Source organism: Peromyscus eremicus, chromosome 3, assembly GCF_949786415.1.
Source record: "Peromyscus eremicus chromosome 3, PerEre_H2_v1, whole genome shotgun sequence".
NCBI classification, from domain to species: domain Eukaryota; kingdom Metazoa; phylum Chordata; class Mammalia; order Rodentia; family Cricetidae; genus Peromyscus; species Peromyscus eremicus.
In genome coordinates this window covers 42,987,164-43,012,436 of record NC_081418.1, presented here as the reverse complement: position 1 = coordinate 43,012,436, position 25,273 = coordinate 42,987,164, and the positions used below count along the sequence as shown (strand labels likewise).

Here is a 25,273-nt window from a genome sequence, read left to right as displayed (position 1 = left end):
TGTCTGTTTTTTAAAAAGTTTAGTCTTATTCACACATGAAAGTTTTAGACAGGTGTTAGAAAAAAGAAGACATACTCCAATGAAGATCACACTTAAGATTGTATTAATGAGAACATTAAAAACACTGAAAGAAGGTTTGGTTTGCTCCACTGTAAGGAGCTTGATAAAAGATGCTTCAGTGTCCTACTTTCCTATTCAGTGAGCAAGAACTTCTTGGCCTCATCTACATTTTCAGTGGAAGAGAAGCCAAAAAGTTCTGCACTGTTCTTTTCCTTATTTGTTCAACAAATCATCAACAGCAAAGTCAGCAGCAAAGTGAACAACCCTGAAAGGAATAGTTACTAAGTGTTCCAAGGCAATGGACAGCCCTTAGCAGTAAGAAGATGATGTGGTATTAAGTTTCAGTTATGATCACTTTTGCTAAACCAGGCTCCCTTTCTAGAGTCAGAAGCACAAGAAACTAGAGTCAAGAGACTTGCACGCTTGCTCCTAACCACGGGGCATACAACTGAAGAGAGACTTTAAAATGTGACGACCATTAGCCTTACAGCCAATGACATTACACATGGTGGGTGCTGTTGCTTTCTATCACTAACACAACAAAATTAGATGCCTTGGTGGAAAAGATGTGAAAGAAGCCAACCCAAAATCATAAAATCACCTATATACTTCCCTCATACTGAGATGAGAAAAAGATAGAATTAACTTTTAGAAATGGAGACATATTTATGTACTTTCATTGGTAGCATTTTAATAGTTTGATATGGAATTATTATCAGTGTTCCTAAAGTATACTCAGTTTCAAAACTTCACTTGTAAGTATGAATCATCAATTAAATAAATAACAACCATGTACAAGGCTTGGAGGTAATTTCGCCAATGTATCTTACAATAGAGCTGGAAGCAATTGATTTTAGGATAAGTTTATAAAATAAAAAAGTATGAGTTCTGGTTTCCTTAGTTAAAATACCCAATACAATATCTGAATAATGTAAGCACCTAGTAACAATGGATAATAACAGGGATAATAAAATATAAGGAAGAAAAGGCCAAAATTACATTATTATTCCTTATTCTTTGTATGAAAAGATATACTGAATTCAACCCTACAAATTTGTTTGTTGAGACAGAGTCTCACATAGCTCAGGCTAGTCTGAAACTTGCTGTGTAGCTGCAGATGACTCTGAACTACTGATCCTCCTGCCTCAACTCTCCCCACTGCTGGGTTACCAGGCCTAGTTCATGCAATGCTGAAGTTCCATGGCTCTGTGTATGCTAAGCAAGTATTCTACCAACAAGCCACACCCCAGCCCTCCACAAGCTTCATATTCAGTATCTACAATGTTCTTTGTCACTATGAAAACCACTGTAGAAGAACAAAAAGGAGAAAAAGATAACAGAAAGTTCCCATTCACTAAGGGATAACAGAGCCCTCTTTTTACTTCATATAACTATGAGACCTTAAATATTCAAACTCAAAGTAACTCATTATGTTATATACACGTGTTGAAAGCCAAATTATAGGCCACTTAAGAAAGTCAGCAATTCTATAAGAAAATCAAGGATTATGTAGCAGTATCATTCACATTACAAAGAAAAACATTTTAATGCAAATTTCCTTGTCTGTTACATTTACTAATACTTTTTCAATATACATACAGCCCCCTCCTATCCAAATCACACTATTAAAAAGATGAATATTGGGCTGGGCGGTAGTGGCGCACGCCTTTAATCCCAGCACTCGGGAAGCAGAGCCAAGCAGATCTCTGTGAGTTCGAGGCCAGCCTGGTCTACAGAGTGAGATCCAGGACAGGCACCAAAACTACACAGAGAAACCCTGTGTCGAAACCACTCCCTCTCAAAAAAATAAAAAAAAGAATATTGGAGCTGGGTGGCAGTGGCACACACCTTTAATTATAGCACTCGGGAGGCAAAGGCAGGTGGATCTTGAGTTTGAGGCCAGCCTGGTCTACAAAATGAGTTCCAGGACAGTCAGGGCTACTCAGAGAAACCCTGTCAAAAATAAGAGAGAGAGAGAATATTGGCCACTGAAAAAAATTACTTAAAAGAACAAGTCATTGATAACAGACCATAACACCAAAAAATTGTTTCTCACTTGACTTACTGTTAGTTAAATGCTTAGTTTCCCAGAATGACAATTTAATATAGGTAAACAAACTCAAATGTGTTTCTACTCTTTTTTAAAATTCTGTGATATTATAAACCTATCTTACATAAAAGAATTCCCTACTCCAAGAAGCTAACAAACTTTATGTAGTAACAACACAGGAAAAACAGAAAGGAGTAATAGCTGAGTAAGCAGCATAGATTCTTTTTGAAAGTTTCCTGTAAATACCGAAATTAAATTCCTAATAATCCAAGGTTCTAAGCGTCTTACCATTCACAGCTTTTTCAATCAACTCTTCGCAAGCATCAAAGTCGCCCTTCAACACCAGTTTGTCGTGCATGTCTGTCAACATCGGGTGCTCCAGGGCAATCTTGGTTTTCTTCTGCAGGGACTCAAAAGCCTCTGTGTAGTTGTGTTGTCTGAAGTGTTTCAGGCAAAGGCGAATGGCTTCTTGTTCGCGGTACTACTAGAACACAAGAAAAGTCGGGGGGGAAAGAGATCTGCTTAGCTGCCACTGTAGGAAACAATAACAATAAAAACAATTAAATTGAGCATCTACTATTTACCAAGCACCATATTTAATCCCGTTCATTAGTTACCATTATTTTCTTTCACCTGTCAAGTAGTAAAACTGGAGCTCAATGCTACTGTACCAATTTGCCCAAGATTATAAGTATGTTACCCAAGGAGATCAAACCAGACACAATTCAAACTTCGAGGGGGCAGGGGGAGGCCAAAAGGCAGCATATTCTATATTAAAAACCCCTTAAGGCTATACATTTTGCAATTCTCAGGACATTGACTAATAACATCACAATACAGGTGCTAAGAGAAAGAGAGCATGCCTTTTGAAAGTGAGCACTCAATTTACAAACTATTTTCTTTAACAGGGTGAATGCCAGAAATAAATACAAGCTCAGAAGAATAATTGAAAAGCAAACAGGTTAAAAATACGTGATGGAATTACCTCAAATTTTCTAACTATATTGCTTTATAATAAAAAGAAAGTAAAATTATATAGAAACAATGCATGACAATTAAAAAAAATGATTTCCCTATAAACATTACCCTGGAATAAGACAGGAAAATAAGACCCCAAAAGACTTGAAAAACAGCCAGTTTATAGTTACCTCACTTCTTCATAAAGGGTTATCAAATCCCTATTGCTTATACAATATAATTATCAATATGCAACCTCATTAAGTAACCAGAATGATTCCGTATCCCCACTAATTTTATCCCCCACCTTGGGCCTCAAAAATAGATTTATTATTAATTATCTATATAACATCAATTTTATTAAAGAGTGACATTTGGCTAGCCTGTTGACTTTAGGCATTTTAATCATGTTCAAATATTAACTTTCTATCAGATTGTAAAAGTAACCCTGTAAAAACTGTATTCAAAATATTCATATCACTTTAAAGTAAAAGTAAAATTGAGGGCTAAGCAAATAGAATAAAGTAACAGCAAACTGTAGAGCCCTACTGCCTGAGTCCAACATCTGGCTCAAGCACTTTACAACTGTGTGAGCCTCTCTGCTCCATTTCCTTATCTATGAAATAGCAAAGATTGGCAATTCCATCTCCTAAAATGGTAATGATTTAAATGAGTTAGGAGTGCTGAGCAGCTGACCACTACAATGTCTTAAAATGTTAGCTGATTAATCCTAACTTTTACTATTATTCCCAACATTTCATATTGGTCACAATAAGAAATTGGTACATTTCTCCCTCACTAGGTATCAGAATCTAATTTTAAAGCACAGGCCTACCTTGCTGTACCAGTTCAGACAGGGCTGCACTATATCAGGATCATCAATGCCACTAAGTTCAACATACCAGATGCTAAAATTAAAGCTGGGCCCCCAGGACAAAAGTGGAACTTTAAGGAGGAAAAGCAAAAAGAGGGAAAAATTAATATATTTCAAATAAGTTTCAGCAAAGTAAAACTACTAATGTTTAAGTCTATATGGATTTACTCATCAAAATTTCTGCACACATGCCACACACCTGCACTTTCAGTCCTCAGGAGGCTATGGCAGGAGGAACAAGAGTTCCGACATAGTGAAACTCCGTCTCAAAACAGCAACAACAAAAACCATGCATCATAGAAACAAATGAGTGTTCAACTTTTAAAAGACGGCTTGTGATTCTAAAAAACAAATCTGACTGAAACCATCATGATATTTTTTAGTAAGTAAAAACTGTGATATAACTTCAAAGTCATCATTAATAAAATCCAAAATAGATAATGTAACAGAGGTTACTGATCCTACACACAGCTGATAATAATATTGTATCCAAGTATAGACTAAAACTTCAATTATTTATCAATATATAATCCTGAAAACAAAGCCAAAGAAAAAATACCCAATCTCAACTATGAAAGAAGTCAATCTCAACTATGAGGACATACCCAAATAATAGGGGAAAGATGCAATAACAATAAAAAAAAAAAAAAAACGCATAAGTTTTCTTTATTAAAAAAAAAAAAAGACTTCTTTCAAGGAGTACAACATGATTCAATAAAAAGATACAGTGATGCAATTTACCACCTAAACAAAACTAAAAGGAAAAAAATGTGCTCAATTACTTTAAAAAAAATCATCTTAAGCCTTCATCATTAAACCTGAGCAAATATTAAGTACTCTTATTCAAGTCAGAATGAGACAAAGAAGCCAATTTCTCTACTAATCGATATCACACTAGGCGTCTTAACCAGTACAATGGGGGATGGTTGGGGGGATGGAGAGATGGCTCGGCAGACAGTTAAGAGCACTTGCTGCTCTTCCAGAGGACCCGGGTTCAGTTCCCAGCTCCAACACAGCAGCTCACAAACATCCTTAATTCCAGTTCCAGGGGATCCAATGCCCTCTTCTGTGCTCCTCATGCACTAGGCACATAATACATGGTGCACATACATACATGAAGGCAAAACATATGTATAGAGTAAAAAAAAAAATCTAATTAAAAAAAAGATTATAGTAAGAAAACATCTAGTTACTTGAAGATGACATGGCTGCCTATCTGCAATTTTAAAAGACTTGACTGGCTACCCAATATTTCTTTTCAACTACTAGGTACACAGAAGAAATTGAACTACAATACAAGTGCTTCAACAGCTTTAATAAAGCAAGGCTTTGTTGTGACTTGAATAAATACAAAACTTCCTATCACAGTCCTGAGGGTCTCAACTATTCCTTTTGTGTCTACTCTTGAACACTATTATTACAAAAAAAAATTTCTCAAAAATCAAAATGTGGGATTCTGGAATTAATTATTGTTCTTCAATAACAAATATGACTTCTTTGGTTCCAATTCTAATATAATAGTGCTAAAGGTGTGAGGCAGAGATAGAAATCCAAAGGCTCAGACCTTAACATCCCTGCCCTCTAAATACTAAATCTAAAGGAACACAGAAGACCCTAAGAAGCCTAGCCTGAAGAATGTATTGTAAGCACTTTCATAAGCTAAAACACTTGCTGATAAATATATGCCTTAAAGACAGTATTGTGAACTGTGGTTTGCATATCATTGCTGAACCATGAGATTGACAAGTTTAACCAGCATTTCACGTAAAAGGTGAAATATACAAGAACAAAAGCCAATGACCACATTACAGTGTCTTGAAAAACTCATCAGTGTTTGGTTTTAGCTGATAGTTCTAGAATAAATAAATGACAAACCTCCATGAATAATTAAGGCAATCAGATCACTACATCCCATAAAATCTTGTAAGAACCCTTTCAAAAGAGAAAACACTTGGAAAAATAACCTTACTAAACAGCTGTCACTTACTAATGGATTCATAAAGCAACAGTCAGCAAACATTTCTGTAAAGGGCCAACAGAAATCTTTTCAGCTTGATGGGCTATGTGATCTCTTTAAACCATTCCCCTCTGCCTTTGGGGCACAAAAAGCAGTCAAAGCCAGTGTACAAACTAACCAGTGCAGCAACGCTCCTATTAAAAAACCCTAAAACACAGGGACCTAGAGAACCTGGTCCATACACTAGAGTCTATGAACAAAAGATATTAAAAAATTGTTTTTAATTAAAAAACACTAAAACCTTACCAATTTTAATGAATCGACAAGGGAACATCTGTTCATCAATTTTATGTTTCAAGGTAAATGTCTCTTTGTTATAATCATTCTTCAAGCCACTGTTGGGGGTTGGGGAAGAAAAAAAAACTTCGTATTATCAAACATGATTTTATAATTTAGTAAACACACTAAGACACTCTAATCTTATACTCAGATGTTAAGCTTTAAGCCAATGATAATACTGTATATTCAAGACAATATAAACAAATAACTGAACACGAAAACGTAAGTCAAAATATGCACATCCAAATCAATTGCAATACTGCTGTGTTTTTTAAAACTACACAAAAGCTAATGAAGAATGTTATATATTAACTAGAGAATGTGGCTAGCTGTATGGAAATGTGTGACTATCTTTAATGTATAATTTAATATGAAAGATTTTCAAGTAGTAGGAAAGGAATTAAAAACAATTCAGTCTTATCTAACAAGTTTGACAAAGCCAAATATTAGAATTTGTCAAAGAATTACATTTCTAAATATTAGAATTTGTCAAAGAATTACATTTCTTAATTATCTTTTTATCATTCATGCTGTGGGATGTCTTTCTGTATGCTGTGAATATGTATGTGTGGTTCCCATTGGATAATAAATAAATCTGTTTTGGCCTATGGCATGAAAGCTTACAGCCAGGTGGGAAGTCCAAGCAGAGATATAGAAGGGTGGAGTCGAGAGAGACACCAGGTGCTGCAGAAGGAGCAACAAGATGCCAGCAGACGGTAATGTCATGGCCATGTGGCAATATATAGATTAACAGGAATGGGTTAATTTAAGATGAGAGAGTTAGTCAGAAGCTGAAGTCATAGGCCATATAGTCTGTAATTAATATAAGCCTCTGAGTGATTATTTTATATGTGGCTGTGGGGCAGCAGGACCGGACAGGACACAGGAAAACTTCTGGCTACACATTTACAAATTTTCAAAATCAATGTTGGTCTGCTGATTTAATAGCATCTCCTTTAACCTAAATAAACAGTAACCCATATCACCTCTCGTTTAACCAAGATTGATACAAGTATTTATAGGAAAACCCCTTACCATCCAACTACCTTACTCCCTAAAATACTTCTAGGACTTAAATCACAGCACATAACTAGTATTTACTTCAGTGTTTTCTTAACAGGATAACCATGTCACAAATACATTCTAAAATCTTTTTTCTTTCCACTGGCTATATGACTTTTCATCATGCTGGGATTTAACTGTTTTAGAACTCTAAGCTCTTTCCAAAAGGCAGACACTGTGTGCTACATGCTGTCACATTTTGTTTTGTTTTCATTTACTGAACCTTCTCCTTTTCATCTCTAACAGTAAAATCTTAGAATACCATTTTGGATTAGACAATTCACATTTTGAGTAAGGTTTATGTTTTCCAATAGCATGGTTTTTGCCCTCCCACCTCAAATGGGTGGTTTGCTCTGGAAGTGTTAGGGACTGAACCCAGAGATTTTCATTAGAAAGTTATTGAGAGATCAAAATTATGAGTAGGGAAAAAAGAAACAAACATTTGATTCTTTCTTCATTATTTAACAATTTTAACTAGTACCTGGTAGTTAAAAAAAAAATAAAAACCAACTTAAGACACAGTGTTAACAAAGACACTAGGAATAAAACCAGAGAAGTGTTCTTTCTTTACTTTCTTGGAAAGGGCACACAGATTCACCTATGAAGAAAATAGACTAAGCCTGCAGGATGCTCCAAAGACAGCCCTTCCATCCCCACAAGCAAACCCACCTAGACAACAGCTCTGTCATATTTTCTTCATTCATTCCACCAAAGACTTTGAATTTCTTCAAATTGCAGACATGGGTTTTCTCATATTTTCCAAATGTAATATTCTGAACTATAGCAGGCCTTTCAAGCTTCAGAATCAAGTACTGGGGGAAAAAGAAAGAAGAAACAACAAAACTATACCCTCTGCATAAAACATATAACAAACTTTAGATATTGTAAGTTTTGACAGTTAACAGACTCATAAGTTCCATCTTAGGATGGAAGGCTGGAAGATGTTTTTATTTTGTTTTATTTTGTCTTAAAGCTAAGGAATAATTATACAACACCCCTACAATGACTGTTACTATTCTTTACTCAACTGAGGTCAACAACTACATTCTTCTGAATGGTGAAACAGACTGAAAGAAGCCTAAGTGATGTAAATTCTAATCAGTGAATGATACTAAAGACATAACCGGACTAGAAAAAAACAAAGAAGCAAGATTAAAATGCAAAAATAGCAACCGCCCACTTCCATGGAATGAAGTTGACAGATTGAAATCTCATTTTATTTATATGATATATATGTATCTTATTATACACTTAAAATTAATCAAAACTTACCAGAATTCGTTTCTTAGAATAAAATATTTAGGTGTAATTTAGAGTAAAACTTGGATGCACTCCACAAAAGGCACACGAGTAAATCTTTAGGGCATTAGCTTTGACTAGGGATTCTCAGGTATAACATCAAGAGTGCATATCATCAAGTTTCACATCAGATACCCAATTTTCTCAACATCAGTTGTTAAAGAGGCTGTCTTTTCTACAATGACTATTTTTAGCATTTGTCAAAACCCAGGTGGCTGTAGCTGCAGGGACTTATATCCAGATGTTCTATTCTGTTCCACCAATTTGTATTTCTGACTGCCAGTACTGGGCTTAGTTTTGGATCTGTAACACACCTTGAAATCAGGTATGGTGATACCTCTGCTTGCTTGATTACTTTCTTTCCTTCTTTATTGGGTGTGGGGAGGACAGGATTGATTTGGGTATCTGAAGACTTTTGTGTTTCCAAATAAATTTTAAGATTGCTTTTTATATTTCCATGAAGTATGGTGTTGGCCTTTTGACTGGGATTCCATTCAATCTTGTAGACTATCTTTGTTAAGATGGCCATTTCCACAATTCTTCCAGTCCATGAGCATAGGGGGCTTTTCACCTTCTAGTGTCTTTTTCAATTTCTCTCTTGAATTCTTCAACTTTTCCACGTCTTTCCCATCCTTGGTTAGATTAAGTTTAAGATCATGGTGCGGACTGTGAACAGGACTGTCTCTTTTATTCTTTTCTCATCGTGTTACTGGTACAAAAGAAGACTACTCATTGTGTAGCCTGCCACTTTGCTCAAAGTGTTTGTCAGCACTCAAAAGTTTTCTGGTCCCGTCTGTAGGATCTTATGTATAGAATCTGATCATCTTCAAAACTTTCCTATTCGTATGCCTTTTGTTTCTCCTGTCTTACCCTCTAGCTAAGAATTCCAGTACTATATTGACTAAGAGGTGAAAATGGACACCCTTATCTTGTTCTTTAATTTTAGTGGAAATGTTTTGAGTTCTGCCCCACTTAGTATAAAGTTGGCTATAGGTCTGTTGTACACAGTCTTCAAACACTGAGATGTGTTCCTTCTATTCCCAGTTCCTCTGGGGTTTTTAAAAAACATTTATGGGTGTTTTGCCTGCATGCATATGTGTGCACTAAAGTGTGCCTGGTGCCAGTGAAAGCCAGAAGAGGGTGATGGACCCCTAGAACTGGAATTACAGAAGGCTGTGAATTGCCACATGGGTGCTGGGAATTGAGCCCAGATCCTCTGTAAGTGCAGCTAATGCTCTTAACTGTTGAGCTATCTATCTATCCAGCTCCCACTTCAGGATTTTGATCATGAAAAGATGAGATGATCGTGTGATTTCTGTCACTGAGTCCATTCATATAACATATTACATACATTGATTTCTGTATGTTGAACTCTCCCAGCATTGCTGGACTAAAGTCAACCTGATCATCATGATGATCTTTGTTATGTGCACCTATACTCAGTTTGTGAGTACTTTGCTGAGAAATTTTGCAGTTATATGTATCAGGGAGACTGATCTAATTGCATGTGTTTATATGATTTTGATATCAGAGTAATAATGCCTTTAATAAAGAGTTTGGTAGTGTTTCTTCATTTCCTACTTTATGAAAGAGTTTCATAAGAATTACTTTCAGTTCTTTGGAGGTCTAGTAAAAACTCACCAGTGAATCCAACTAGGACTGTACTTTTCTAGTTTTTTTCAGGTTTTTTTTTTTTTTTATTACTACTTTAATCTCACTGCTTGTTACAAAAGTGTTTAAATTATTTCATCATAGTTCAATTTTGGTAGATTATATGAACCCAGAAATGCATCATTCTTTTTAGATTTTCCAATTTAGTAGAGAAAACACACACACACACACACACACACACACACACACACACACACATTGGTTCTGAAATGGGATCTCACTATGTAGACCAGGCTGGTCTTAGCCTTAGAGCTCTGCCTGCCTCTGCCTCCCACTGAGTGCTGGGTTAAAGGTATATGTTATAACACCCAGTGAGCATATGTTTTTTAAAGTATTCCTTTCCATTCTCCAATTTTTTTAATTTGGTTTATCTTTTCTGGTCATTTTGTCTGAGTTTAGATCTTGTTTATCCTTTCAAAAATCAACTCTCTGTTTCAGTAATTTTTTTGTACCATTTTTTGTTTTTTGTTTCTCATTAGTTTCTTCCCTAAACTTTGTTTGTCTATTTGTTTGGAGACAGGGTTTCTCTATGTAGCTTTGGAGCCTGTCTTGGATCTCACTCTGTACACCAGGCTGGTCGCAGAAATCCACCTGCTTCTGTCTCCCGAGTACTGGGATTAAAGGTGTGCACCATCTACGCCCGGCATTTGCCTTTTTATTTATTTATTTTTGTGTGTATGGGAAGGTAGTGTATAGAAGCTAAAAAAAAAAAAAAAAAAAAAGGTGTCAGGTGACCTCCTCTATGGTTTTCCACCTTATTGTTTTGAGGCAAGGTCACAATTAATATGCACACAGGACCATAAGTGAGTGCAGAGATCTAAACTCAGGGCTTCAAGCTTGCACAACAAGTGCTCTTACCTCCTGAGCCATGTGTCCATGTTCTTTTCTTGTTGTTTTGCAAGACAGGGTTTCTCTGTGTAGCTTTGTGCCTTTCCTGGAACTCACTCTGTAGCCCAGGCTGGCCTCAAACTCTGCCTCCTCAGTGCTAGGATTAAAGGCGTGCACCACCACCGCCCGGCTGTGTCTATGTTCTTAAGCATTTCTTTTTATCTACTGATTTTGGGGTGTACTGGGTGGTTTTGCATGTCAACTTGACACAAGCTAGATGGATTTGTTAGAGAGGAAAGAGCTTAGTTGAGGAAATGCCTTGATGAGATCCAGCTAGCCCATGGTGGGTGGTGTCATCCCTGAGCTGGTGGTCCTGGGTTCTATAGAAAGCAGGCTGAGCAAGCCAGGGGAAGCAAACCAGTAAGCAGCACCCCTCCATGGCCTCTGCATCAGCTCCTACCTCCAGGTTCCTGCCCTGCTTGAGTTCTTGTCCTGACTTCCTCCAATGATAAGACTATTACCTAGAAGTGTAAGCCAAATAAACCCTTTCCTCCCCAACTTGCTTTTTGGTCATGGTGTTTTGAAGCAGCAACAGAAACCCTGACTAAGACAGGGGAGTTAGTTTGTTTTTATTTTTCTACAACCCCAAGATGTAGCATTAAATTAGGAGGTCTTTCTGATTACTTAATGTAGGCACTAAGAGTTCCAATCTTCTTTCTTAGGACGACTTTTATTCTATCCCATCGACTTTGGTACATTGTGTTTCATTTTCTTTTGATTTTGAAACTGTTTTTATTTCTTTTTGGTAATGTGTTGTTAGACTTCCATATGTCTGTATATGTTCTACAGTCGTTCTAACTGTTGTTTTGTAGTTTTATTCACTGTCATCAGATAGAATACAAGGACTTATTTCTATTTTCCCATAATTGTTCAGATTTCTTCTATGTCCTAATAGAAACTTTTAGACAAAGTTCCATGGGCTGCTGAGAAGAATGCACATTCTGCAGTTTTAGGAGAGAATGTTCTGTAGATATCTGTTAAGTTCTTTTTGATCCATGATGTCATAATCCAGATGCTTTAGTTTACTTTTTGACATGAACTCAAAATTGATAGAGTGGCTGGGCAGTGGTGGCATACACTTTTAATCCCAGCAGTCAGGAGGCAGAGGCAGGCAGGCAGATCTCTGTGAGTTCAAGGCCAGCCTGGTCTACAAAGCCAGAGCTCACAGAGAAACTCTGTCTCGAAAAACCATAAAAAAAAGTTGATAGTGGAGGGTAATGAATCACCCACTACTACTGTGTTGGGGTCAAGCTGTGTCTTCGTACCTAGCAAAGTGTGATTTATGAAACTGGGTGCACCCATGCTCAGTGCATATGTCTAAATGTTTAAAACTGTAATGTCTTCTTGTTGGATAGATCTCCAACAATAGAAAATTTTGTAAGTTTTCTTGTTTTTTATTAGTTCTTTGAGAATTTTGTACAATGTATTTTTATCATAGTCACATACTTCTACTTTTCCTAGACCCATCCTTACCTACCCAACTCGTATCTTCTTTTTAAAAACTCATCCAATACAACATGCTGTGTATATACTCTAGGATGTGTGGCCTTTACTAGAGGATGGTCCACCTACCAGGGGCCACACCCTTAAAGAAAAATGACTGTTCCTCTCCCAGCAGCTATCAACTGCCAACAGCTCCTTAGTTACAAGTGGGACTCCATGCCCACCTCCATCCCCATGTGGTGACTGGTCTGGCCAGAGTCTAACAGGTCTTTTGAAATCTGTTAGAACGGCTGTGAGCTCCTATATGCAACCTCCCTGCTGTGCCCAGAGACTCTGCTTCCTTTCAGTTACCCACTGCCTCCGGCTCTTAAAATCTTTCTCTCCCCTCTTCCCAAATGACTCCTGAGCCTTGAAAGAAGGGGTGTTCTACAAATGTTCCTCCCATTCAGGGCTGAACATTTTTCAGTCTCTTACTCTCTGCACCTTAACCATTGTAGGTCTCTGGGTTTATCACCACTGAGTATAAGAAGCATCTTCTCTGAAGAGAGAAGTCATCAGGAGTCAATGTAACACTACGTCCATTTAGCAGAGTAATAGCAATAGTCTCTCTTTGGGTCTATAACCTACCTAGCCAAAGGATAATGATGCCATACCTGTGGAGCAGGCCTTAAACCCAATCAGGAATCTTTCTTTCTAAGGATTACTCTCATGACTTTTGGGCTACTACTGTACCAGCAGGCATGTCTTGCTAGGTAGATCATCACTGTAGTACAGGAAGGAAGCTTTACCTCTTCAGATTAGGTTAGCTCTTTCTCACTGGTGGCCACTATGCTGGGGTTGTAACTTGGGGGTTGCAAATGGTACTAATTTTTCATGTTACCTATTGGTTTTGCACTGGAACTTACCCATTAGGAATTTGTTGGTTGTTACTGCTGATTTGTTACTTTTCATTTTTCAATGTACTATCTGCAGTCTGGGGAAGGACTAGGTGGCAGCATGGTTGAGGTGTCACTTTCCTCTGTTAAAATATTGTTCAAGGTATCCAATCTATCCTCAGTCCTCTTCTGAAGTAACAACCAACTACAACAACAGACACTCTCCCCAGGGGTAGACTTCATTTGGCACCTCTTACACTCCCTTCCTAGTTCTCAGAAAGCTGTCTTACGCTGGCACTTTCTCTAGGAGTCTCCTTCCTACGCACTCTGTATCTGAGGACTATTTTGGATCAGTACCTGGGTCTGAATCTTGTTTTGGCTCTGACTCTGGATGCAGATCAGGGTCTAGTTCTGCTTTGGTGATACCCAGAAGTCTCTGTAAGTAGGGGCCTAACTTTTGGAATGAGTTTCTGCCATTCCTGCACTGAATGAGTATTTGGTTCCGTGTTCAGTGTTCCCTTGCCTTAGCTGGTCTTGGTTCAGCTAGGAGTATGCAAATTTAGTCACGGAGATAAGCGGTGTCAATTTATGGGTGAAGTACCTGAGGTAACCCCAGTTCCAGGAGGTATCATACAGTCTCTGAGCTCACAGGTGTGCTTCCAAGATTAATCTTAAAGTAATTACTTTGACTCAAATAAGCCAAACAAAGACACACATTATGCTGTTTATATAACATTCTGGCATGTTGGTTCATGTCTGTAATTCTAGGACTTGGGAGACTGAAGCAGTAGCATTAAGTGGAAGACCAACCTGAGCTACATAATGAGTTCCAAACCAACCTAGTCTATACACCAGACCCTGTTTCAAAAAAAGAAAGAAAAGAAAAGAAAAAGGTAGGAAGGAAGGGAGGAAGGGAGGAAGGGAGGAAGGGAGGAAGGGAGGAAGGGAGGAAGGGAGGAAGGAAGGAAGGAAGGAAGGAAGGAAGAAAGGAAGAAATATGAGCAAGAACAGGATAAAATGAAAACTTTAAAAACTAAAAATGCAATGTACAGTGAAAGAACACAGATCAGTGGATGTCTAGAAACAGATGAGGTGGGTGGATTAAAAATGGTACAAGGGAAACTTCTGGAGGTAACAGATATGTTTATATCTTAAATATATCTTAAGTTTACACTCACACTTAAGGGTGTACAATAAAACTTACTAAAATGTACACTAAAAATACACCCAAAATACAAAATAACAGTAACTGTTAAAAGATGAAAAAAAAGACAATGCTAAGAAAATGAATTGGCAAGCCACAGATAAAAGGAAACCTGAAAAAGGATTCGTGTACAAGATATATAAACAACCTCCAGAGCTCAATGCTCAAAGAGAAAACAATATTCTTTTTTTTTTTAATGGGTAAAATAATTCATTAAAAAACTAAACAGGGCCGGGGAGGTGTAATGCAGTGTTAGAAGACTTGCCTAGCATATGTGAGGCCCTGGAGTCAATCCCTAGGACCCTCCCTGATCTCCCCCTGAAAAATCCTAAACAAACAGCTAGTAAGTGAATGGAGGGGGAATGCTTAACATCATCACTCACCCATGAATTATAAATTAAAAATACTTCATACCAACAACAATTACTAAGCTTAAATGTGTGTCAGCACACTGTATGAGGCTGTAAAGCAACAACTTTAATAATTTCACACAAAATATCCCTGACTTAGAACTACTTACAGTTATATATTTAAATATTTGTTCAAAATAAATGAAAACATGAATTATCCTTTAATCTTAGAGAGGAATGTTACGTAAGATTTATTCATAATTACTCAAAACTGAAAAAACCCACATGTACATAAAAAGGAGAATAAACAAACTGCTGTACACACACATGATAAAACAGCATCGTCGAATATAAAGGGATGCTAAAGCACATGACAACACAGATAACTAGTAAAAGCTTTCCAAGCAGAAAAACCACGTACTAAGAGTCCATCCAAGAGCACACGCATTCATGCTCGCGCTTGCTCTGAGTCCACTCACAGACATTTTAGGACCGGTGAGACTAAGCAATGGCAAGACCCTACTAGTGCTTCCCTCTGGGTGGACGGTGGGACAATTAGAGATTCTCTGATAAAAAGGCAGAATGGAGCTAACTAAAGTCATGGAAATATTTTATAGGTTGACAGGGTTATAAATTATATTGGCATATGCATTGCTCAAACTGGGTATGCTATACACTAAGGCCCACGCATTTTACTGGTTGCAAATTATAGCCATTAAAACTGTATTATAGTCAAGGCATAGTGGCACACACTCAGGACTCTGAACAACAGGTGAACTGCAAATTTCAGGCCAGCCTGTACTACATGGTAAAACCTTGTCTCAAAGAACACAAAGGAAAGAAATATATACATAAAGCGATATTATACAATATAACCAATGGCTCTTTCACAAACTTACATTTCCTTCCTTCCTTGGCAAATGACCCATTGCTATTATAGTTGTGTCATGGTTCACCAAACTGAAGAAGAATCTGAGTTTGTGTAAAAAGCTAAAACATTCCCCGCTATACATCTCCATCCCAGCAGCAGTGGGTAATCACTATGGTTTTTTGATCAGAAGAGGTTATAAGAAAGAGGCGCAGGGGGAAGGGAGGGGAGAGGGAGGGAGGGAGGGAGGGAGGGGGAGGGAGAGAGAGAGAGAGAGAGAGAGAGAAGGAAGAAGAAAAAAAGCTAGCTGTTTGTTAATCTACTTCAGTTACCTTTAGGCCTCCAAAGTAAATAGCAATATTCAATAATCATATATTTCCTTAAAACTACTTTGAAAGAAACATAAAATTGCAGTAGAAATGTTATGAAGTAATCTTAAAGCAATTAAGACACCTGTAACTGCATCTACATTTTAAACAGCCCCAGAGTATTCATAAGTCCTCTCAAAAAACGTATTTTCTATGGTAGCATTAACAAACACTATAAAATGTATTTGATTTGATTTGAAAAAAAAAAGTAAAATACTATCCTAAAGCATTGATAGGCTTTCATTCATGCTATACTTAATCTTTATAGATGATTCAGAATCAACTTGAAGTTTATCTTTAATGGAAAGACTGGTCAAATGGATTTGTTATTATGATTATCATTTATAGATGTTTCAATTGCTTCTTTCACAAGTCAACTAGATTATGTCTTAAAATTTCCTATTCCTTGCAAGTATCTTTTCATTATCTAAATATGATTGGCTGCTGTAATTCCAGGGTCATTTAGTACTTTGAATTCCACATCTCAAGTTTTTGCAGGTTTCTACTACTTTTTACTTATAGGTACTGGATTTCTGGTTCTTGCCAAGTGCATACCACTCACTTTCCTTCAGTAGATTTGTGGAGACTACTTGAGGCCTAGGCATTAAGAGAACCAGCCCCAGAGACCCCATGTCTCCCTAAAGCACTGGCCATATATTGTCACTTGTAACCACACTCTCTAACTTCTCGGGGTTCTGGAAATTTAGTCATGCCAAATATAACCAAGACCACCACTCCGCCATGAGCTCTCACAGATGGGATTTCTTCATCTTGTCCTGTACAGTAGTTCTGCAGCTTCTCCTACTGTCCCCAGAGCCAAGGATTTCTTCTGTCTCATCCTCATCCTCAGTGTGAGTTGTTTTAGGGTCCTAGCTTTCATAAACCTTAAGCACACATGCAGTCATAACAAACTTTGTAGCCAACAACCACTAAGAGCACAGAACTTCTCACTATCTATACACCAAAATTGTGCCTATTCTATCCAATAAATAAAACTAGATTGTTCATGTCCTTTGAGATTGGCCACAAGGAATCTCAGATTTGGGTCATAATTACAACTAAGACAAATTGATTACATGTTATTAATTTCAAAATTAAATTAATCTTAATTAACTACAAAAGCTATAGGTTACTTCTATCCTACGGACTCAATAGATGGAATGTTAACTGAATCAGGTTTTTTTTTTTTGATTCATCAAGAACAGAGAAAAATATTTCACAGCTCTACTACCAATACTTAACTTGATAACTCTTGAGTACTTACTAAATAATTTTTTAATGAATGAGAAAGAAATATAGAAAAAATATTAAATGCTACCTTTAAAATATAGTTGAATGGGAACTTCATAGTAAAATTTATTATCATAATTTCGGTAATAATGACAAAGTAAATAAAAATACAATCTTTGGTCTAAGAACATAATATAGTGGCACAGTGTTTCAAATGACCCAAATAGGTACAGCAACAAAACTAAGCTCCCATGAATTCTACTTCATTAAGTTTACCCACCTACTTTATTACACCTTCAAGGATATAGGCACTGTAAATGTACCTACTACACCCTAAGCATTATACACTGAAAGTGTATAATGAAAGAATGATCCTTTTTAATGACAGCACTACTTAGCAAGGAAAAAAAGCATGGTTCATGGCCATAACACCTTCTAAGTATGCTATTTTAACACAGCAAACTGAGCCAGCGAGATGGCTTAGAAGGTAAAGGTGTTTGCAAAAGCCATGTGATAGAAGGAGAGAACTGCTCCCATAATTCCTCCTCACATCTCCACATGCACATATGCACTCACATTCAACACACACATACATAAATAAATAAATGAGAAATGTAATTTTTAATAAAAGATTACAAGGATAATAATGTAATGAACTATGCTGACTTTTCTCAAAGGCCCCTCAGTCAAAGTTCAACTTACTAACATTTCCTTAAATATCTGCAGAATGATTTGAATGTAACATAACTTTGGCTCAGATCAAAACACGTTCCAACATTCTAGTCAGTTCTCTAACATTTTCCTCATAAGATTTTTTTTAAAAAGAACAAAACAAAAACAGCTTAATTCTGCATCCTTAATAATATATAAAAATAAATCAGAATTTAAATTTTCAAAAGTGTCTCATCAAATCCCACATTGTTTTAACCTATAAAAAAAAATTAACAGACCAAAAAGAAAATGTAGCTCATCATCACGAAGACAAAATCAACGAACTCTCAACGGGTTCTAGCTAAATAACTGATACCAAGTGAGCAAGTGCCCTTCTAGTCTGACTTTTAAGCAGTCTCAGGTGCTACATGTAATCTTACCTGGGGAGGATAGTTGCTCTCTGAAGACCATCTGGAAGATTGATCATTTGGTTTATCCACTAAAATGTTCCTGGAATAAAGAAAAGAAAAAAGAAGTGAGTGATTAAAATAGTGAGTGAAAATCAATGGGCAAAAAGGGGAAGAATCCACCATTATAAAACTATTGAAACTAACACAAGGTTATACAATTTGCAATTTGAAAGAGAATAGCATATAAACCATAAAAAGAAATACAGAGGGGATGGAGAGACGGCTCAGCTTAGGTTAAGAGCACTGGCTGCTCTTCCAGAGGTCTTGAAGTCAATTCCCAGCAACTGTATGGTGGTTCACAACCATCTATAGTGGGGATCTGATGCCCTCTTCTGGCACAAAGCTGATGGAGCACTCACATATGTTTTTAATTAAAAAAAAAAAAAAAAGTAGTACAGAAGGAATACTGGGTCAAGAAAGAGTCAACCTAGAAGTATAAAAGAAGCTGGAAAAGAATAGAAACAAAATAAAGGCTGTAGCATGAGGCTATAACAAGAAGTATAAAATAATACCCAGAGTCCATACCACTAAAAATAACCCTAATACAACCACAAGAAAAACATCTCACAAACCCAAATTGAGAAACTGAATAAAATACATGACTAGCATTCTTCCAAACACTAAGTGAAAAATAAACAAGGATGGAGAGATGGCTTGGTGATTGAAAGAACTTGTTCTTGCAGAGGACCAGTGTTCAGTTGTCAGCATCCACATGGAGGCTCACAACCATCCATGACCCCAGCTCAGGGGAGCTCACATGCTCACAGGCACTAGACACACATGTAGTACACAGACATGCTGTGGATATCGTTCTGTATAAATAAAACACTATTTGGCCAGTGGCCAGGCAGGAAGTATAGGCGGGACAATGAGAGAGGAGAATTCTGGGAAGTGGAAGGCTGAGTCAGGAGACGCTGCCAGCTGCCGCCATGACAAGCAGCATGTGAAGATGTCGGTAAGCCACGAGCCATGTGGCAAGGTATAGATTTATAGAAATGGGTTAATTTAAGATATAAGAACAGTTAGCAAGAAGCCTGCCACAGCCATACAGTTTGTAAATAATATAAGCGTCTGTGTGTTTATTTTATAAGTGGGCTGTCGGACTGCCGGGCCCCGGAGAGAAAACTCCAGCTACACAGACATACATGTGAACAAAACACAACACACATAAAACAAAATAAATAAATCTTTAAAAGTTTAGAAAGCAACAAACAAACAAAAATAATACCAACAAAAAAGGAAGACAACACACTGTCACTTATCAGGAAGAGAAAGGAAACAAGGCAACTAAACGTAATGCTGCTTCTTGAATGAGACACTGGATGAGTAAGAAACATTTCTGGGGAAAGTAGTGAGGTCTAAATACAATGTAAAGTTTAGTTAGTAGTAACATACCAATGTTTGTATCTTTGTTGGGACAAATTTATCATGGAAATAATAAATGTTAGCAGTAGGAGAAACTGCTTAAGGGAAATAATCTTTGCAGCTTTTCTGCAGTCTGTAATTATTCTAAAAATAAAAAGTATATTTTTAGAATATTAGCTGTATACCTGGCAGAGAAAAGTGTTTAATAAATGAGCAAATGAATTATATATTTATACTACCACAAATAATAGATTTATTATAACAAGTGAATAACTTTAAAAAAAAAAAAACAGGTTTTTTTTTTTTTTTTTTTTTTTTTTTGAAACAGGGTTTCTCTGTGTAGCTTTGGAGACTTTCCTGGAATTCACTCTGTAGCTGAAGCTGGCCTCAAACTCAGAGAGATTTGCCTGCCTCTGCCTCCCAAGTGCTGGGATTAAAGGCATACGCCACCACCACCCGGCTTAAAAAACTTATTTTTATCTGATATGTCTGGGTGTTTGTGTACATGTATGTATGCACACCATGTGTGTATCTGGTGCTCACAGAGGACAGAAAAGAACATCCGAGCCACAGAACTAGAGTTACAGATGGTTGTTAGCTACCATATGGGTGCTGAGAACTGAACCCAGGTCCACTACAAAAGAAACAAGTGTTCTTTAACCACGGATCCATTTCTCCAGTCCCATGAGAACTACCTTCATATACACATTCTATGAATGTAAAAAAAGAATTCAAACTAAATTAAGAGGCAATCAATTAGAACAGATACAGAAAACATAAAATATAAAAGGTAAATAAAAATCTAAATATTTAAATTACTTAAATATAAATAATCACATAACAACAGGCAAAAACCCAAACACATAAAATCAGTATTAACCAAATACTGAGGATTCAAAGGCATGCATCTGTCCTTAAAATCTGAGGCCACATCATCAAAAACATATATTTCTGAATTAAAACATCAACTAAAGCTTTGCAAAATGATACTCTGTTTTGCAGTAGCTATGCAAACTAATAGAACTTTTCATGACACAATTCTAGCATACTCTATATCAAAAACAATTCAAACACGTTAGCTATAAAATGAAAATGACAAAAACTACAGCCATGATGCTCTGGTATCTAAGTATTCTGACTGCTTTCTATGGTAAACTATATTCTTTAAAAGTATTGATTTAGAAACTGAACACAGAAAAATGGATTGGCCCAAGTATATACATCTAAATAAGGATTTAAATCCATGGAGTCTGACTACACAGGGCATTTAATCACATACTACAAATTCAAAGAATTATTCCACTTCTTGGAACTTAACCTACAAAACAATCTAGAAGGTATTAATCATCCACGTTCATCATAGCACAATTTAACAGCAATTTGTAAGAAGCCTAACAACTGAGATTAGGAAAAATATGACATGTTTATGTTATGCAACACCGAGTAACCATTATATACACAAAAACCTAACTTTAATTAATCATTGGAAATTGTTCACTACATAGCAGTAAGTAAAGGACAAACACTGTTTATACATGTAAGAAATCAAGAAATAACTGAAATCATATATGGAGCTTTCACATCCTTCATTCAGGCTACCATGCATAATCTTCATCCTATACAACAGCACACAGAAAACAAGTTCACCTCAAAGAAGAAGAAAACAGTAGTTACCAGGGCTTATGAGGACTGTGGAGAAATGAAGGATGCAGAGAGCATGGTTAACAGGTACAGGATGTACTTTGTTAGGAAGAATACCACCTAACGTTCAAAACAGCAGAGTAGGACAACTACTGATTACAACACCTACTATTAAAAATCACTGGAATTTTGGATGTTGCCAACAACAAGAAACGATAGACGACGTCTGAGCTGACAGGCACGGCAAGTCCTATGATTAAGCATTGCACACTGTACACCTGTACTGAAATACACTGCATCCCACAAACACGTACAGTGACGGTTGGCTGGTTGGTTTTGAAACAGAAAACTTCTCTGTAGCCTAGATTGAGCTTGAATTCCTAGGAATTCTTCAACATAAGCCTTCCAAGTACGAGGCTCACAAACCATGAGCCACTATCCCCCCAAAATACATTTTCAACACACAGAGTAAAATAAACCATACTCACAAAGACAGACATGCACATTTTCTCTCATATGTAGAACTTAGAATTGGAAAAGGGCTGAAAGTAGAAGAGAGTAATTTGGTGAGGAGGAAAGGGGGGGTGACTGACCAAAGTACACTACATACATCTGAAAGCCAGTGAGCTAGAATTTGAAATAAAAAGTAGTATGGAAATCAAGGAATAAAGATGCTGTATTTCTTTTATAAACAGTTACACACAATCAATGGGTAGAGCTTCCATTACCAATGAACATTTTTAAGGTAATAAATGCCATAACAAAAGAAAAATGGATATCTGTGGACAATGAGATCACAATCTGTTGTTTTCTGAGACAGGGTTTCTCTGTGTAGCTTTGGAGCCTGTCCTGAGACTTACTCTGTAGACCAAGCTGGCCTCGAACTCAGAGATCCGCCTGCCTCTGCCTCCCGAGTGCAGGGATTAAAGGTGTGCACCACCACTGCCCAGCTTTACAATCTGTTTTTAATAGCATAAGTTCATTGAAACACAGGTATACAATAAAACACTTTTAACTCATAATGCAAACTAAGGCCCAAACCTTGTCAATTTTTAATATTTCCAGCTATCAAAAGTAGAGCCTACAGCTTTAACCTAAATCAAATACTTGCTGCTGTAGACGTTTAGACTCACTTCCAAATACTTGGCAATTAAGGTGGTAGCATACTGAGGAGTCTACCATATGCCAGAATTGTTTATTCCACAAATATACACCGAGTCCTGCCTTGGGCAAGACAATGTACTAGGTTCCAAGTATACAGGAGTACATAAGATGGACAGGTCTTCATTTCTCATTCAGATGATAACACAATAAACAAGTAGAGATATAAAGAAGATAATCATACACTGTTATAAACTGTTGTTGAATAATCCCTTTGTACACTGTGAAGATGTGTCCTCAGCAAGGCACCTTCTGATTGGTTTACTAAAAAGCTAATGGCCATTAGCTAGGCAGGAGGTATAGGCAGGAGAGCCAGACAGAGAGAACTCTGGGAAGACTGGCGAAGTTCCCAGCAGAAGAGAGAGAACAGGCATGCAAGAAAAGAGGTAAAAGCCATGAGTCATGTGGCAACACACAGATGACCAGAAATGGGTTAATTTAAGTTCTAAGGGCTAATCAGGAACAAGCCTAAGCTATTGGCTGGGCTTTCACAATTACTAAGAAGTCTCTGTGTGTTTATTTGGGAGCAGGATGGAGGGACAGAAACATCTGCCTACAGTAAGTGCTTAAAAAAAAAATAAGTCCTCAAATGGGGTCTAAAACTTACATACATACACACACACACACACACACACACACACACACACACACACACACACCCCTATGGAAAAATACTAATTACATTAATTAGAAAGAAGCCACTTACATAAAAACAAAGGTAAAGTCTATCCTTCACAAAGAAATGAACAAGTTCAAATCCTGGCAACAGCAAAAATCTGAGAACTGGATAAAGTCAGACAACGTCCTTCACAGGCTCCAAGACATAGATAAACACAGGACATTTCCAAGGGAATTGGACCACATTCACGTGCTGATCCTGGATTTCCAATAGTCTCTAACTCTGAGAAAGACAAAGACATACCCAGAAAAGGAACGTTCAGAGAACAGGAAAAACACAACAACCTATGAAAGCAAAAACAAGGAGGACTCAGTAGGCAGAGGTCCAAGTGACACGGCCTTCAAACCACCACAACTGCAAATACTAACAGAGTCCTCTCCAGAACACAAAGACAAAGACAAAGAAAGGGAAGGGCTTGAAAGAAATGCTGTACTGTTCATTTCCAAACAGTAACAGTTTGTAAAAATACTTTGTAACTTAGAGGTAGGCCTTGAATCCCAAAGCTCAAAACAACACTTGCCCATTCCTTCCTCAGACAATTTTTCCTTCTCTACCAGGGAAAAACAAGAGAATGAAATAAAAACCTACCAGAAGACACTGGAAGAAAAATAGTAATCTAACATATAATAAAATCTTCGGAGCAATCAAGTAAAATGAAGATGAAAAATGTTCCTTAGCATTTTGAAAAGACCCAAAGGAAATTAAGAGAACGGCAGCAAACCTGGGGCTGGAGGGCTCGCCTAACCGTCCAGACAGGCTGCTCTCAAGAGGACCTGGGCCACAGAGCAGCTCACAACCATTGCTAACGCCAGTCCTCTTCTGGTCTCCACAGGCACTACCCAAAAGCGGTGCACCAACATACACGTAGGCAAAACACCCATATACACAAATAAACATAAATTTTAAAAAAGAAGTCAAAATTGAAACATCTCAGAAAAGTATAGCCAGACAATAGGAAGAACCAGTAAGAGTCATAAATGGGGGAGAAAACTTGTTTTTTGGATTTGTTTTCAGAAAGAAAAAAAAAAAGCAAACAAACAAAAAACCTTAAAACTAAATTATAAAAATGTCTCCCCAAAAGTATCCTCTCAAAAAAAGTCCAGAAATGCCAGGCAGTGGTGGTGCATGCCTTTAATTCTAGCACTTGGGAGGCCTAGGCATGCAGATCTCTGCGAGTTTGAGGATAGCCTGGTCGACAAAGCAAGTTCCAGAACACTTATATAGAGAAGCCCTGTCTTGAAAAAACAAACAAACAAAAGAGAAAAACAGGTTAGAAAGTAAATGGAAATAATCAAACACATACAAAGCAGGCAAAGCAGTAAATAGTTCAAGTCATGCTTCAAGCAAATCTTCCTAAATTAAACTTGAATCCATAGTACAAGAATACACAGCATGCTAGGGAAACGTACCAAGAAGGTGCCACACAGGCTACTGGTTGGTTGGTTTGTTTGAGACAGTGTCTATGTAGCCCTGGCTGGCCTGGAATTCTCTATGTAGACCAGGCTAACCAAGGAATCAGATACCCACCTGCCCCTAGGAATAGAGGAGTACTCAAACTGTGCCCTGCTTGTCTTTGTTGTTTGTTTTAGAGCCTTTAGCATGCAGGTAAAAATATCAAACATCACAAGGCTTTATGACAACTTTATTTTAGACCCAAATATAATAAATCAGAAAAATTTAAGACACACAAAAAATATAAGCTTAGGGATTCATAGTCAAACTGTCTTTCTACTTTTAAAGATATATTTAAAACATACATGTATTTATGTTGTTATATTTATATTTTAAATATAAAGATATATTTACCAATA

At 37.1% G+C, this 25,273-nt stretch overlaps 1 protein-coding gene across 1 annotated transcript in view; it reads right to left on the bottom strand.

The window, feature by feature from the left end:
- Window positions 1–25,273, bottom strand: part of Mkln1 (muskelin 1) — a 123,474-nt gene that overhangs the window by 72,221 nt on the left and 25,980 nt on the right. Inside the window, exons 2-6 of the mRNA XM_059257014.1 lie at window positions 18,587–18,656; window positions 7,969–8,111; window positions 6,205–6,293; window positions 3,903–4,012; window positions 2,399–2,591 (exon numbers count right to left, since the gene is read on the bottom strand). Of these exons, the coding sequence (XP_059112997.1) occupies window positions 2,399–2,591; window positions 3,903–4,012; window positions 6,205–6,293; window positions 7,969–8,111; window positions 18,587–18,656 (605 nt within the window). The remainder of the gene's footprint in view (window positions 1–2,398; window positions 2,592–3,902; window positions 4,013–6,204; window positions 6,294–7,968; window positions 8,112–18,586; window positions 18,657–25,273) is intronic.